The sequence below is a fragment of the Numida meleagris genome, chromosome Z (assembly GCF_002078875.1).
Source record: "Numida meleagris isolate 19003 breed g44 Domestic line chromosome Z, NumMel1.0, whole genome shotgun sequence".
In the NCBI taxonomy this organism is placed as follows: Eukaryota; Metazoa; Chordata; class Aves; order Galliformes; family Numididae; genus Numida; species Numida meleagris.
In genome coordinates, this window is record NC_034438.1 from 9,194,799 (window position 1) to 9,210,165 (window position 15,367).

The following is a 15,367-nucleotide window of genomic DNA, read 5'->3' on the forward strand; positions in this document are numbered from 1 at the left end:
AGCTGCATCTCAACCCTGGAAAGCCGGGGGTTGGGGCGCTACTTCCCCTCCCCCACATCTTGAGAGCTGCCCCGACGGTCATCCCCGCAGTGCCCTGGGGGTGAGCTCCCCAGCACGGTCGGGGCTGGATGAAGCCGCTGAGGCCCTGTTTGACGGTTAGGGTGAGGGTTAGGATTATGGTTTTGCCGGTTCCGCCCCGGAGCCCCGATCCCTGCCGGCGCGGGGACCAGTGGGGGATGGAAGCTCGAGGGATGCGCGCGCCCCACCGCGCCAGGACTACGTTTCCCAGCGGCTCCTCCCGGGGCTGCACATGCTCCTTGCTGCTCCCGGCGGCTCCCGGCAGCTCCCGGTGCAATTCCCAGTGTGGCTCCCGGTGGACCCAGGTGCGGCTCCCGGTGCGGCTTCCGCCGCCATTCCCGGTGCGCGGTCCCCAGTGGGTCCCATCCCCAGCGTGGCTCGCGGTGCAGCCCCCGCTGCCCGGGGTCTCCCCCCGCGCCATGCCCCGGGGTCGAGCCTGGACGCAGGCGGAGGTCGGCAGCCTGCTGGCGCTGGTGGGGGGCTCGGGGGAGGCCGCCCTACTGATGGCCTCCACCTCTCGGCCCAACGAGGCTCTGTGGCAGCAGATCTCCCGCGGGCTGGCGGCGGCCGGATACAGCCGTAGCGTGGCCCAGTGCCGCTCCAAGTGGAAGGCACTTAAGCAAGCTTTCCACTCGGAGCGGGAGACGCGACGCAGAGCCGGACTCCACTCTCCCCGCCTGCCTCCACACTACCGAGCCATGAAGAGCATCTGGAAGGCTGCCGGGCGACCAGTCTTCCGCGAGCGGCGGCTGCTGGGTGGGTGCCAGGACTGTGGGGTGGATGGGTGCGAGGCCAGGGTAGTGCTGGAGCTTTTTCTCTTCTTTCAGACCTGGGGAAGCTGCCCCCCAGGAGGCGCAGATCGGTCCCTGCCACCTGCTCTCCATCTTCGCTGGTATCACCAGGTAGCTAGAGTGGGGCTGTGGGGCTGTGGGAACCCTCGATTTTCCTGTTTGCTGAAGCTCTTCTCTGCAGGTTCCCAGGGCACGCTGCTGTCTCCACTGCTGTGGCGCGTGAAGGATGAGCCAGAAAGCTGTAAGTACCACTCTACCCCACCACACCAGGCTGCACGGCCATGGCTCCAGCCTATGCCCATGCCAGCATGATGGGAACAGGGGGCTTAGGGGTTTCCCCAGGAGGGACCTGTCGGTAGGGATGCACCGAGGATGTGGGGCAGGAGGAGTTTGTGCGAGCAGGTGGAGGCAGCAGCTGCTGTTCCCCATGCCAGCAGCCATCAGGGTGAAACAGCTTCTGGCGAACAGGAGCCCTGGCTGCTTTGTCCCCAGGCCCCCGATAACAGACAGGAGTGAACTCCTGCACCCCAGCCAGCATCCACGCTGGGTAATTACATTGTCTCCCTAAATTCCCCCTGCAGTTTCAAGTGGATGTGGGATTCTCCTTCAATTCCAGTCCTAATCTGTTGTGTAGCATGGCTGTGCACCGCTGCGCAGCTGCTGCCTTCTAGCCCAGAGGTGGCTGCATTGCAGCGGTGGGTGAGTGACTCCTGCTTTTGTTTCTAGCTCATGAGACACTTTGAGGCCCCACAGGGTGCTGGGGAGCTGTGGCTAGGGCACACTGGGCTGGCCGTGCAGCAGGGCAGATTCCAGGCTGGTGCTGTTCCCTGCAGGTCCCAATAGACCCTGCGTCTCCTCTCTGCTCTCTCTCTGCAGCCCACGGGGAACACATCACTGGAGCAGTGACTGACCCCACAGCCGTCCCACGTAAGGCTTTCCCTGCCCTGGTTCCCCCTCTCATCCCTGCCAGCAGGCTCTGATGCAGTTCTTATTGCAGACACCACTCACTGCATCCCTTTCCTTCCCCTCCTGGGTGAGTACTGTGCCCTGGCCACTGAGGTCATGCATCCTGGAGAGAGAAACATCCCTTGGTGATGCTTTGCATCTGCTCTCTGCAGGCTGCCATACTGCCCACAAACAGGAAAGCGCTGAGCAGAAGGCAGGTAAGAGCCTGTGCCCTCTGCTCTGTGCTCAACTAGAGCAGGGATCTGAGCCCTGGCAGCTGGGGCTGTGTAGGGGACTCAGTGGCCCCACAGTCCTACTGTGCCCTCCATGCTGAACCCCGGTGCAGGTTTCCCCATTGAGACAACCCCAGGGACGGGAGGAGGAAACAGTGCGCTGCCAGTGCCCACTGCAGCCCCGGGCTCCCCCAGACCCAGTGAGCAGCCAGCAGCGGGTGAGGATGTGCCAGATGCCAGCCTGCAAGGTGGGTCCTGCCCACAGATCCCTGTGGACGCACAGTGAGGGTGTGCTGCCTCTGACCCCCCTCTCACTGCAGGCTGTGGCGTGGCAGGCCTGCTGCAGAGTGTGCAGCAGCTGCTGGTGCAGATTCTGCAGACGTCGCGACAGCAGCAGGCGCTGCTGGAAAGCCTCGCCAGTGACACCGTCTCCCACCTCCACCTCCTCTCACACAGCCTGGTGCAGGTGGGTGAGACCTTGCACCAGCTGCTGCTCCGGCCACAAGCACCCCCCAGCCACGGTGCCCCCCACATTCCCCTTTTTGGGGGCAGCCCCCTGGTGCCACTGCTCTCTGGGCTGCCTTGTGCTTCCCCGGATCCCAAAGAGGAGTGCCAGGCGTCCCCTGGCTCTGGCTGCGCCCTGCCGTGAGTGTGCTCGTGGCACAAATCTTTATAACAGGAGCTCTGGGGATTTTAGAAGTTTATAGAAGGCACAGATTTTAATAACATTAAAAATAGCTTTTGTACCAGCAGAGCCAATTGACCAATTCTTTCCCCCCCCCCGTACTCAAGGTTTCGAGTTGAGCAGAAGGGGAACTGCACTATTTACAGCCTCCCAGAAACTCCCCTGGGCCGATGCACACCTGTGGGCCAAGCGAGGATGGCGTGTGCCACTGTTGTCTGCCACCTTTCCGACACCTGGCTCCCAGCCCAGCGGGGGCGAGCGGTACTGGGAAAGTCCATTACCTCCAGTGGCACTCTCCCCTGTCTCATGTGCGGTGGTCTCGTGACACTGCCAGCCCTGATGCGGACACTCTTGAAGTCTGCTCTGTGCTCTGGTCTCTGTTGCCACCTTTAGTCCCAGGGCACAGAGGCGCACAGGTCACCCAGCGTGGGGAGGGGACATGTCCCTGGCAGGAGGTGACATGTGACATGGGGGCGGTGGGAGGCTCGGGGCAGTGAGAATGCAGTGAAATGCAGTGCAATTAATTGAAATGAAATGCAGTGAAATGCAATGTAGTCTAATGAATTTAGATGAAATGAAAAAAAAATCCAAAGCAATGCGATGTAGTCCAACACAGTGCAATGCAATGCAACGCAACCCTAACCCTAACCCAATAGATTGCAATGACATGCAATGCAACGCATTGCCATGCAAAGCAGTGCAACCCTAACCTTAACCCTAACACTAAACCTAGGGCTTAGAGGGGTGTTGTGGGTGTGCAGTGGGCTGGGGATGCAGTGGGGTTGCAGATAGAAAGTGCAGAGGATGCAGTGGGATGCAAAGAGGCTGCAGTGTTGGGGCACAGTGAGGTTGCTCTGGGGTTCAGCGTGGTGCGGCGAGGTCGCATTGGGTGCAGTGAGGTTGCACTGGGCTGCAGTGGGGTGCAGCAGTGTTCCAGCGGAGCGCAGCATAGAGCAGCGCTGCGCAGCGCTGGAGGCAGCAGGCGAGGGGGCCGGGGTGTGCAGGGCTGGAGTGACAGCTCAGCAGCCAATAGGAGAGCAGGAAGGAATAAAGAAAGCGTGGTCATGCTGAGATCCGCCCCACTCGCAGGGGGCGGGGCCAATGCGGTGCAGCCAATCAGACAGCGAGGTGGGGGCGTGGTGATGCGCGCGGGGGTGGCTCTCAGGTGACGTCACGGGAGGGGATTCCCCCAGCGGGGCAGACTGTGGACTGCGGGCAATGGGACGACTTGGGAAGACAGGATGGGATGAGAAGGGCACGGAGAGGAGAGATGGGCGCTCAGAGCCAGAGTTCTGCAAGCTCAGCCCGTCCTTAATCACTTCCACAAAAGACAGGCCACGCTTACAGCTGGAAACCATTCCATCCTGCAGCAGGGGTGGGAGCTGCAAATTGTTCCGTCCACCTTTCTTGCACCAACTGCAACAGCATCACCCCTGGGCCAGGAGATGCTCCCCAGCTGCTGCAGTGCTGGCACTTGGGCACCATGCTTTGGGCCCTTGTTTTGGTCTGCTGAGCCCTGCAGGGAGCCCGCCGTGTGTCGTCCTCTCACAGGAGAATGCCATCATCAGTTAATTAGAACAGCAATTCCCACGGGCTGGTCTGGGCTCCAGTGCGGTTCTGGCAGGAGTTTTGCTGACTCCCAGAGCAGCGTTCCACGCAGGGCTGGGGGCTGTCGTACTGCGCACAGTGATATAGTGAGATCTGTGCCCTCAAGTGACCCTGTTCCATGCCACATTCTTCAGTATATCCCGTGGTGATCTGAGGGCAGGCACAGTGACAGCACCACACTCGGCCCCCCTGTGCCCTCCAAGGTTGCCCATGCCCCCTTTCCCCCTTTTGTCCTATCAGAGTGTCAGTGGTGATTGGCAAAGATCGGCAGATTTGGGATGCTGGAGCAGCGCATGGCTCAGTGCTGGAAATCGGACTGGAATTCTCTCAATTGCATTTGTTCAGAGATGGTTTTGTTTCAACCCAAATGCCCTCCTTAGAAATGCAGTGTCTTGGGTTTTAGCCCTGGAGGTGATGAAACATCTTCATATGAAGTAAGAATAAAAGGCAATATTTCCCTTGGTGCAGACACACTTAGGCTCAAATGGGAAGATTCAGTGTGATTTCTCTAACACAGAGTCCGCTGAGAGTGCTGCTCATAATACCCAACAACCCACTGCTTAGCACTTGCCTTTCTCAAGGGAAATCTTAGCGGTGATATTTGAGCGAAGAGAAGTTTTTTATGAGAAAACTTTAATCTGCAATCCATAAAGGGAACAGTGGCTTTGCACCCCATGTAAAATGTTCTCGACCTCCACTGCCATGCTTTTTTCTTCCTCTGCAGGCTTGCTTCTTCAGACAAATTCATCCAGGACTGTCCTTGGTGCAGCAGTTTGACTTCTGTTGCTGCAAGGCTGATTCCTCACAAGAGCACTGCCTGCATCACCTGCGGTGGCAGCTGTGCCCAAGCTCTGTCTGTGCCCACAGTGGGATTTACATCAGCTGTGGAATGTGGGCATGGGATCCCAGGGCCAGCAGTGGGGATCTGCTGCCTCCAGCTCTAGGGCTTTGTGGTGCTGAACCCCTGCCTGGTCCCTACAGACCGCCCCTGTGGTACCAGCGTATAGAGGCCACCAGCCCAAGGGAACCAAGCTGATAGATCCCAAAGCTGTCACTGAGCTTGTCTGGATACCATTTGATGGGAACAGTGCTTGCTCCAGAAATGGCCTGGGACAGGGGAAGAGGGGACTGCTTGTGGCTGCTGATGGCCCAGATTAAGTGCTGTTAGAAACTTAGTCAACAGCCATGTTTTTTGTAGGTAAGTTCCTGGCTATATACGGGACCTGGCTTGTGTAACACACGACTTTCTGCCTGGGTAACACCTCACCATGGTGCCTCATGACCACCAAAGTCTTCCTTGCAAGGTCTCCGTATTAACACAGAGCATGCGTAGTATGAAGTGTTGATACATAATAATATCAGCTTTCCGACCTGTCCCTCAGGTTGGCAAGCTTAATTCCTGGATTTTGGTGACCATTGCCAGTCTTGCTGGCAGGGCACATGCAGGCAGGGTGTGAGGAGGGCTGCCTACGCTCACACAGCTGCCACAGGGCTCAATAACTCAGGCTGGGCATATTAAAATTGCATGGTGCAGGCTGCAGCAGAGCCAGCCCCATTGGGAGGCAAGGCAGCAGGCACAACATTGCACAGTGGGATTTAGGGCTAGGGAGGGACAATGGGGTTTTAGAGATGCCCATTCCCAAGCAGGGAATGCTGGCCCAATGGCAGTGATGGTATGCAGGAGGCTGAGCTGAGGCAATGCTGGCCCCAGGGCCACTCCCTTCTGCCTTCCCTCTGTCCCCTCCTGCCCCCCCCTGTCAGGACAGGCACATGAAGGCTCCTGCTGCTCTGGGTGTTGCGTCTGCCCTCATGTCACTGGTGGGGTTCAAAGCTCCAATCCCTCCCCACCACCAGCTGTTCAGGGACCCGGTTGCCATGAGGATGTCAGATGCACCTGGTTGCTATGGGGACACTGTTGCCATGGTGATGTGGTTGCTGTGCCTGGGAGAGGCAGGAATGGAGCACTAGGAAGGCTGTTCCCACTGGAGTCGCAGAAATCCCAAAAATCTGAGCGGGGAATAGGCAGAGCCCAGCCTTCATCCTAATAGCATCCCCATTAGGGATAGAGGTGGCTGGGAAGCAGGCAGAGGGATTCCCATCTCCCCACAGGCAGCCAGCAGGACACAGGGGATGCACCGGGCTGGCACCGAGTGCTGGGATCCTCCCCAGCACTGCCTGACAAGCTCCTTCCCCAAGAGTGTTCCTGGCTGCTTGGCCTGGCCTTGAGATGAAAAATGGAATCACAGATTTAATTAACCAAGTGCTGAGCTGTCCCGGATGCTGAGAAGTGAATCCAAGAAAAGCTGCAGCGTGGTTCCTTGCAGCTTTCCTGCACTGCTCCTATGGATAAACCCCACCGAGACACATCTCACCACATACTTGTTGCAGTTGGTTATTGTAGGGCCTACATAAACTCACCAAGCAGCCGTTTCGTGTTTCAGCCCCACAGCAGTGGGCTAGGGCACGGATGCTATGTGGTGCACAGTCCTCTCTGCAAAGCTCATAGAATCAATCATAGAATCACAGAATCATTTGAGTTGGAAGGGACACTTTAGGGACATCTGGTCCAACTCCTCTGAAATGAACAGGGACAGATGCAGCTTTTTTAGGTGCTCAGGGCCCCGCCAGCCTGATCTTGAGTGTCTCCATGTTGGGGTGCTGCGTGCAGGACCCCACACCAGGCAGATGCTTGCACTGGATGGCACAAGTACCACGCTTGGCACGTTGCATGCATCGCAGTGATGCAAGAGCTCAGTGCTGCATCTCTCTGGGAGATGAAGAGACACAATTGGGTTTGGTGAAGTGAGCAACGTTTTTAATTAAAAATTAATCCCCAACCGGCCGCCTGGCTGGACCAGACAGAGCATTTTGCCTGGCAGAGACAGGGATGGAGGATGAGCTCCCGGGTGCCGGACCCCGGGGCCCTTGCACAGGCACCACGGCTCAGCACTGCTTGGTGCCCCAAGAACAGTGGGGCTGGAGCTGCCCCTGTCTGCCCCATACCCACCAATTCCCAGCCTGCTGTGAACCAGGATCCATTCCTGGGGTGCAGCTTGGGGAACTGAAGCACCCCTCCTCAGTGGGGAGAAGGGGCAGTGGGGTCTCCCTCCCTCTGCTCCCTCTCACCTCCCACCCTCCTCAGGGTGCCCATGGTCAGGGTTTTGCCTCCCTCATGCAGCTGGCAGGACCCCAGGATGCAGCCCAGTATGTGACAGAGCTTCTGCCCCATTGCCAGTGTGACCCAAGGCTGTACAGGGGCACATGAGGACACCCTGGCTGTCACACGGGGCTTGGGGACCTGACTGTCATTGTGTCCCCCCCAGGACACCTCTCTCCCAGCTTCTCTCATAGGCAGAGACAGCGTTGCTCTAAGCAGATCTGGGGGCCCAATCCATGCATTGCTCCCTCCCAGCAAGGCTCAGTGCCCTGCAGCTGCCCAGGGCTTGTGGCACTAGCAGGGATGTCTCCACTCCAGCACTCTGGGGTGGGGACAGCCACATGCAGGGCACCAAGGTGTCACCAGGGGGGCTGCAGACAGTGGGAACAGGGGCGCCCCTGTACCAGATGGAGCAGCAAGCAATGCTTGCAGACAAGTTCAACTAGGCTGTAATTGTGGCACTGGGACAGATGTGCGCCAGCCCAGAGGAGTCCTGCTGTTCCCTGTGTCACCATCCCTGCCTGAGTCCAGTGCGCTGGTAGCATCAGCTGGTGCAAATGCTGTTGATGGAGGCCACCGCTGGATCCACGAGGCCTAGCTCCTCCTGTTCGTTGACACAAAGCTGGTACCCGCAGCCCTTACGGCGGGGCAGCGGCCCCAGGCGCCCACTGGGCTTGGCGCGGGGTGGCAGCAGGAAGCCCACGCTGCCGGCAATGAGCAGGTGCCAGATGCTGTGGATGTAGAAGTAGTTCTCCTCTGTCTCCACAAAGGCGTAGAGCAGCACGGCAGCCATTGCTATCAGTGCGCCTGGGCACAGGTAGAACGCCCAGCGCTTCCAGGTGGGCGGGTAGCAGTGTCGGCGACGGATGGAGCGAGCCGTCTGCATGGGGACAATGGGACTTCAGAGGTGGCCATGGCCCCTCTGCCGCCACACCATGACAAGCCATGTCCCCCACCCCGTGGTGACAAGCTGCGGAGGGCTGTGCATGTGGACAGGTGATTCAACAGGAAGGGGATGCAATGGGTCCTTACCCAAGCAATGGCCATGATGCCCAAGGCGAAGAGGCTGGGTCCCAGCAGGTTCCATAGCCCATGGCGGTCCATCTGTAGTGCCATGGAGAGCAGCATGGCCCCCAGCAGGTACAGCACCTGTGGGGTGGTGATGGCAACATCAGGCCAGACCTCCGCTCCAGGACCCCTCCCCACCATGTGCACTCTCTCCGCACTCACCTGCTTGACCACAGGCTGCAGCCGGGCCATGGCGATGACGGTGACCCAGACAGACATGAGGGAACCCAGGAAGTCGCAGAACTGCAGCACATCATAGTCCATGATGCAGAACACCACAATGCCTGGCTGGTCACAGGCATGGTAAAACTGGGGCCACAGAGGGAACGGGGTGAGAGTTGCCCCATATTGCCCAACCCCCTGCCCACCATCCTTTCAGTAATGCAACAGAGCCTACTCTTTCAGTATCTAAATGGGGGCTGTAAGAAAGAAGGGGACACACTCTTTGGGAAGGTCTGTTGTGATAGGACAAGGACGAATGATTTTGAACTAACAGAGGGGAGATTTAGATTGGATATAAGGAGGAAGTTTTTTATGACCAGGATGTTAAGGCACCAGAATGGGTTGCCCAAAGAGGTGGTAGATGTCCCATCCTTGGAGACAGTCAAGGTCAGGCTGGAGGGGCTCTGAGCACCTGATCGAGCTGTAGGTGTCCCTGCTCATTGCAGGGGAGTTGGACTAGATGACATTTCCAACTCAAATGATCCTATGATTCTATCCCCACCCTGCACTTACAGTGGAGAAGAACATGGTGAAGATGTAGACAGCAGCTTCCAGGAGGTAGTGGCTGCGCACAGCGATGGCAACGGGAGGCACAAACATGACATTGCTGAGGCAGAGCAGCAGTGTGGAGAGGAGCTGGAAACCATAGGAGAATGCCTCGGCATTGTCAGTGCAGCCCCAGCCATTCCATCCTGCGGGAGAGGGGAAGCTCCATGCTGTACCCACTGGAGAGCTGGGACAGGAGGACTGACAGAGTGCACGGTGTGGTTCTTACCAGCTTTGCACTCACAAGCTGCATACAAATAATTGTTGGTACGCAGCAGCTTGCACTGCCCATAGATGCCACAGTCGTTGATGCAGGGTGAGAGGTAGGCACGCAGGTAGACCTCGGCTGTCACATTGGTGCAAGGCTCAAACCTGCCCCATGGGGGAACAAGGTCAAACACTTGAATGTGCATGCACTGGGCATGAGCACAGCCCCCAGATGCACCCAAGCCAACAGCTGCTTCCCAACTGAGAGCTGCAGGACAGAGCTGCAGGAGCCCACCAACAGGTGTGGTGCAGTGACACCCAGCTCTGCCAGGACAAGGAGGCTGGGATACACTGGGATGCTTGGGATGCACTGAAAGGTGCTGGGATGCACTAGGATGCGGTGACACATGGTGAGCATGGTGGGATCTTACCCATGCTCTGTGGCACAGAGGGAGCGCAGGCTCAGGTACCAGCTGCCCGTCTGGGGGTACGGGATGCGCAGGCGGCTGAGGCTGGCCGTGGCGTTGACAGAGAGCAAGAAGCCTGCCAGGGACTCTGCCGGCAGGGAAAGCTGTGGGTGAGCTGGGCAGGGGGCAGGCCAGGCACACACCCACCCCAGGCAGCCCCAGGCAGGGCATGGGGGTCAAAACCCATTGGCACAGCAGGGGGACAGGCACAGCCCAGCCTACCTGTCTCACAGGTAACCGATGCGTTGTCACCAGACGTCAGTGGGACCTCATGGTTCAGACAGCCAAACACTGTCACATTCTCACCGCACAGGGAGCTCTGAGGGCAGAGGGGAGATGGCCCTAAAGTAGCACAGGGGGTGTCCCCTGCTCTGACAGCACAGCATTTGACAGCACCGTAACACATTGCCCACAAGCATTCTGGTCATTATTCTCCTCTTCCAGCATCCTAACCCATGGTCCACAACCCAACGGCTCTCAAACTGTGGCCCATGACCCAAAGACACCCCAGCCCCGGACCCCAACATGCCCATCTCCAGACTGGACCACCTCACCACATTGAGCCGCAGCTCCAGGTTGAGCACTCCGCCACTGTCCAGCACCGGCAGGAGGTTGATGACAAAGACTGCAGGGCGGTCGGGAGGCACTGACACGTTGGGCCCAAAGAAGATGTAGAAGTGGACGGAAAAGGTGTCGAGCTCGTTGCGCAGCGTGGGGCGGATGGGCCAGCAGCGCTCAGTGGTGGGCATGGTGGAAGAGACGGGGAGCGGGCGCTTGGTGCTGTTGGGGCTGGTGGGAGGGGGGCTGTCCCCCAGCACCATCCCACCCGCAGAACCAAAGGAGTGTGGCATGTTCATGGAAGCACTGGAGGGCAGGAAGGGCGGCCGGGCCAGGCTGGGGCGGGAGCAGTCTGGGAGCAGAGCCATCAGCCCTGGCATCGCACAGCCCCCCGGCCTCCTGCCCTTACCTCCCACCAGCTCTCCCTATCCACCAGATTGGCAATCCCTGCATCTTAGCACATCCCAGTATCCCAACACCTCCCAGTATCCCAGAGCATCCCAATGACTCATCACATGACCAGTGTCCCACAGCATCCCAGCACCTCCCAATATCCCAGTACTTTCCAGCACCTCCTAAAACCCCAACATCTCCAAACATCTCCCAGTGTCCCAGCCCCTCTCAGTGCATCCCAGTGCATCCCAGCATCCCCAGCAAGCTGGGTTTCACTCTGTACCCAGATCCCACAGGCAACCCTTGCTAACTCCCACTCAAAGCTGTGCCCCCTCAAGTCTCCCTGTGCCCCTCACCTGTCAGCTGCACGGTGACCTGGAAGGAGACAGTGCCCGGAGCCCCAGGGTGCCTCTCCACCAGCACGTAGTACCAGTGCTGCCAGAAAGGCAGGTCCAGTGCCAGCTGGCAGGGTGCGTGCTCCCGGCAGTCCAGTGCTGTTGAGTTGTGCAGTGGGGGGGCCTTGGCTCGCATGCGCAGCCAGAGCGGGCAGCCCTCGGCCCCACGGCACCGCAGCACCTCCACCAGCACACGTGACGTGTAGCTGGGCACGAACACCCTGCGGGATGCTTGCATCAGCTTGGGTCAGTGGGTTGGGTCCCATGGCTGCCCTTCCTTAGCCTCTCACACTCACTTGTAGAGGCAGGAGCGGTTGTGGGGAGCCATGCTCTGCTCAGTGATGTAACCAGGGTACAGCACAGCAATGTTCACCAGGCGTTGCACAATGAGCTGCGGCTGGAAGAGGTACTGGCACTCCTCATAGAGGCCCTGTGCCAGTGGGACAGTCAGCATGGGGACTGGCCACACAGAGCAATTGTCCCACAGCCACAGGCCCTGCACTATGGTGATGGAGTAGGCAGTCTGCCCTGGTCTCCTCTCTCCAGAGATACCAGGACCCCTGCCAATTATTTATATGCCCCCCATGTGCCCCATACAAGACAGCTAGCCAATTCAACTCATGTGTTCCCCCACTCCTTCACCTTGACGGAGATCTTGCCCTCATCCTTGGGCAGGTGAGCAGCCAGGAACCAGTCTCCAGGCAGGGGGCTGGTGATATTGAACACCCCTGTGGTGCGGTTGGGCAAGGTCCAGGTGAGGGTCAGCGCGAAGGAACCAGGGACAGCTGTGTCACTGGGAAAGTGTGTGTGCAGTGGGTTAATGACGGAAGGAGCCCCTGAGCGAAAATACCTGCAGGAGAGACAGCAATTAACAGAGCCCAGACTGGGCAGCATGGCAGGGGCAGCCTGCCCTACAAGCAAGATCTGTTTCCGCAAGCAAGCTCAGAGCCATCATGGGGAAGACATCAGTAAGCCAGGACCTTGGTGGAGACCCTGAGCTTCTCTGGACAGTTGTTCAAGCAAAACTGCTCATGGATGAGCTGCACAAAGGAGTGAAAATTGCAACAGATAAATTATGGGGAAGGAGAGTGAGTGTATGCGTGTGTATGTATATGAACATGTGTGTGTGCGTGTATGTGTATATGGGCATGTTTGTGCACATAACTGCATGTGTGTACCTGAATCCACATGCCTACATGCCTGTGCCTGCATAATCAGTGCATGCACGCATGCACATGTCTGCACATGTGCGTGTAACCATGCATGCACAAGCAAGAAGAAGATGGCTGCAGACAGGCTGCAGGGCACATCCGGGCAGGCAGCAGCAGGAGGCAGCATCAGGTGGGAAGGGACAGCTTGTTGTTGATCTGCTTACTTACACGGTAATGCTACGGTCTGGGCATTGGTCCCCAAAGGTGCCACCTTGCTCCTTGAAGGTGATGAGATTCCAGACTGCAATGACAGTATCCTCGGGGATGTGGAAGTGAAATAGTTCGGTGCTGGCAAAGGAGCGGAAGGGGCTGAGCTTGCGTGGTGTACGGGTGAAGTAGTCGGTCACAAAGAGCCCATCTGCAGAGGAGATCCAAGGGATTCTCAGTGTGAGGGGCAGGAGAAGCAGAGACTGAGCCATTTCACTGTGTGCCCAGGGCTGATATCAGCTGTGCCCACCCCTGGCACAATCCACACTGTTTAGCACCAAGAATTAGAGAGCTGAGCTCTTCCTGCACAGCCCCTAAGCTCTCCTGTGTTTGCGGAGGAGGAATGGTGCACATATGCGTGCACATATGCATGTGTGGGCGCTGTCTGCATGCACAGCTAAACGAAGGCGTACACACCCACATGCATGGGTGCATGTGGCTGTGCACAGCAGTATGTTCAAGACACCTTCTGCTATTGCATGGCATGTCTCATTGCCCAAAAGTCCAGCTGACTGGGGATTTCAGGACCTTTAGCAGGAAGACACTTCCTTGGTACAGTGGAAACAAGGAAGATCTGATCTCCACACAGGAGCAGTAACTTCCCCCTACTATTGTACCACTTCCCCAGTGCCAGCCTAGGAGATCCATGCCTTACTCACCAAGGATAAGATGTATGTCTCTACAAGCAGCCAACAAAGGGGATGCTAGCAGAGGAATGGATGGGAGCAAGGTTGTGGCCATGAAGACATATCCAGCAGGGAAAGGGACAGCTGAGAAGAAGGGCTGCTTTTTACAGTGCCTGGCTGGGAGCGTGCGCATGTGCTTGCGTGCACGTGTGTTTGTGCTGCGTGTGTGCAGCCCCAGCAGGCTGAACACTGACATGCATCTGCTCCCTTGCCTGGAACAAAGGCAGCTCCCCCTCCCTTCGTTGCCAGCCAGCACAAGATGGGCATGAAATTCCCATCTGTGTGCAAGAGTACCCAATCACAATTTCCCTGTCATGAACCACCTGGCCAGTCCACGGTTCCCCAGGGGACCAGAGCTCCCTGCCAGCTGGGGTCAGTGAACTGGCAGTGGACCTCAGAGAGAAAGAGACAGTGAACGCACTTCCAGGAGATGGCATGGGGAAAGCACGCCGAGCCTCCTGACCCCACTGCACTTCCTGGAGCCCATTCATCTGAGGCAAAGTGAGGGCGCTCAGGTCCACAGAGAGAATCAGGCTGGAGACCTGCGGCAGTGAGGTCACAGCACAGTCGGGAAAGCTGGAGGATGGAACAGAATTTTCTATCTATGAGGGAGAGGACGGAGAAAAGCAAGAGCGCCTATGCCCCGGGCCAGAGGGCGAAGAGAGGCGACCCCCTCCTAGCAGGGTCAGTACCGCGGACAGCTCACATGATGTCGGACTCAGCACCATGGACAGCTCCCACCCAGCCGCCCCGGGGGGCCCATAGTGATTCTACCCGACAGTTCGACCCCTTCCTCTATGATCCCCCCCACACAACACCACGAACCCCTCCGCAGTCCCCTAATGAAGGCAGCTCCCGTGCCCCATAGCACACTCATTTCCTCACGTAGTCACTCCAGCGTCCCCCCCACTCACCCTCGCTGCTCACAGTTCCCCCTCACTGCATTCATCCCTGCTGGTCCACTTCACAGCCCTCTGTCCTGGTGACACGCTGCATCCGCAGATCCCCTGAGCCCCTGACCATGAGTCTGACCCCTCTGCGTGTTCCTCTGCACTTACACCATCTGTGTCTCTCCAACACATAGACATCTGTGCCCCCCTACATATCCCACTGCACGTGTGCCCCACAGCCTGCCTATTGTCAAGCACTACCCCCGCACACACATCTCCATGCCCCATTATGCCAACACCCCACTGCACTTCATTGCTGTCTCCCATCACACATAAATGTGCCCCATTGTGTGCACACCTTCTGCCCCACTGCCTACGCACCCTAAACTCAGTCGCACCCTAAACTCAGTCACCTATGTGCCCTGCTGCACATTTGCTTTAAATCTCGCCACACACACATCCCGCACCCCATTGCACACGCTGTCCCATGGCACACACATCCCAGAGCAGACAGACGCTGCACCCCACTGCACAAGGTCTGTGCTCCGTTCTCACCTCACTGCATGCACACCCCATTTCCCATGTCCGCTACTGCAAGCACGCACCTCCCCCCCGCCACGCAGCATCCCACAGCACTCAGATCCCTAACCCCTCGCACACCCCACATCCTTCGGCCCCGCGGCACTCACCGGCGGGCGGCGGCGCCAAGAGGAGGAGGAGGAGGAGCGGCACGAGCAGCAGGGGCAGGCGGAGGAGGGGTGGCGGTGGGAGCGGCCGCCCCCGCCCGCCGCCCCGCCGCCCCATGCCACCACGCCGGCTGCCGTGGGGTGCGCGCCGCCAGCAGCCCCGCCGCGCAGGGGCGACCATGACGTAACCCGTCCCGCCCCCTCCCACCCTCCCCCACGCGCCTATTGGCGGCCCTACCTTTCGGTCACGGCAGGCTCGGCCCCGCTTTCTGCCTTCCTTGAGGGCGCTATGCCTCCGGAACGCCAGGGGGCAGTGTTGCACTCCAGGCTGTGC

At 58.5% G+C, this 15,367-nt stretch overlaps 2 protein-coding genes across 5 annotated transcripts; one reads left to right on the forward strand and one right to left on the reverse strand.

The window, feature by feature from the left end:
• LOC110389817 lies at positions 29 to 2,801 on the forward strand. 2 transcript variants are annotated; one of them, XM_021380783.1, is made up of 9 exons: positions 29 to 383; positions 624 to 834; positions 906 to 980; positions 1,051 to 1,110; positions 1,746 to 1,796; positions 1,867 to 1,902; positions 1,988 to 2,032; positions 2,161 to 2,295; positions 2,368 to 2,801. In XM_021380783.1, exons 1-9 carry the CDS (start codon positions 129 to 131, stop codon positions 2,694 to 2,696), a joined length of 1,197 nt encoding a protein of 398 aa, XP_021236458.1. In that variant the 5' UTR covers positions 29 to 128; the 3' UTR covers positions 2,697 to 2,801. The 2 variants fall into 2 exon arrangements, with proteins under 2 accessions (XP_021236458.1, XP_021236457.1); XM_021380782.1 differs by having other exon boundaries at positions 29 to 834.
• Positions 7,134 to 15,159, reverse strand: TMEM8B (transmembrane protein 8B). Of its 3 annotated transcripts, none has more exons than XM_021381365.1 (13): positions 15,037 to 15,159; positions 12,733 to 12,922; positions 11,996 to 12,146; positions 11,650 to 11,783; positions 11,315 to 11,574; positions 10,562 to 10,917; positions 10,230 to 10,326; positions 9,972 to 10,095; positions 9,563 to 9,705; positions 9,301 to 9,479; positions 8,728 to 8,874; positions 8,530 to 8,646; positions 7,134 to 8,377 (listed from the first exon to the last, which is right to left on the reverse strand). In XM_021381365.1, the coding sequence occupies exons 1-13, from the start codon at positions 15,149 to 15,151 to the stop codon at positions 8,042 to 8,044; spliced, it is 2,349 nt and encodes a 782-aa protein (XP_021237040.1). In that variant the 5' UTR covers positions 15,152 to 15,159; the 3' UTR covers positions 7,134 to 8,041. The 3 variants fall into 3 exon arrangements, with proteins under 3 accessions (XP_021237040.1, XP_021237041.1, XP_021237039.1); XM_021381366.1 differs by having other exon boundaries at positions 8,728 to 8,808; positions 11,996 to 12,203; XM_021381364.1 differs by having other exon boundaries at positions 11,996 to 12,203.

What these genes read in the sequence shown, in the direction of transcription:
- LOC110389817 (XM_021380782.1), top strand. Translation starts at nt 129, where the DNA reads ATGAAGCCGCTGAGGCCCTGTTTGACGGTTAGGGTGAGGGTTAGGATT. An exon ending in GAAGGATGAGCCAGAAAGCT is followed by an intron (nt 1,111 to 1,745) that starts GTAAGTACCACT and finishes CTCTCTCTGCAG; the next exon opens with CCCACGGGGAACACATCACT. An exon ending in AAGCGCTGAGCAGAAGGCAG is followed by an intron (nt 2,033 to 2,160) that starts GTAAGAGCCTGT and finishes ACCCCGGTGCAG; the next exon opens with GTTTCCCCATTGAGACAACC.
- TMEM8B (XM_021381364.1), bottom strand. Translation starts at nt 15,151, where the DNA reads ATGGGGCGGCGGGGCGGCGGGCGGGGGCGGCCGCTCCCACCGCCACCC. An exon ending in CTCTGTGCCACAGAGCATGG is followed by an intron (nt 9,706 to 9,971) that starts GTAAGATCCCAC and finishes CCCATGGGGCAG; the next exon opens with GTTTGAGCCTTGCACCAATG. An exon ending in TGCAGCCTGTGGTCAAGCAG is followed by an intron (nt 8,647 to 8,727) that starts GTGAGTGCGGAG and finishes ACCACCCCACAG; the next exon opens with GTGCTGTACCTGCTGGGGGC.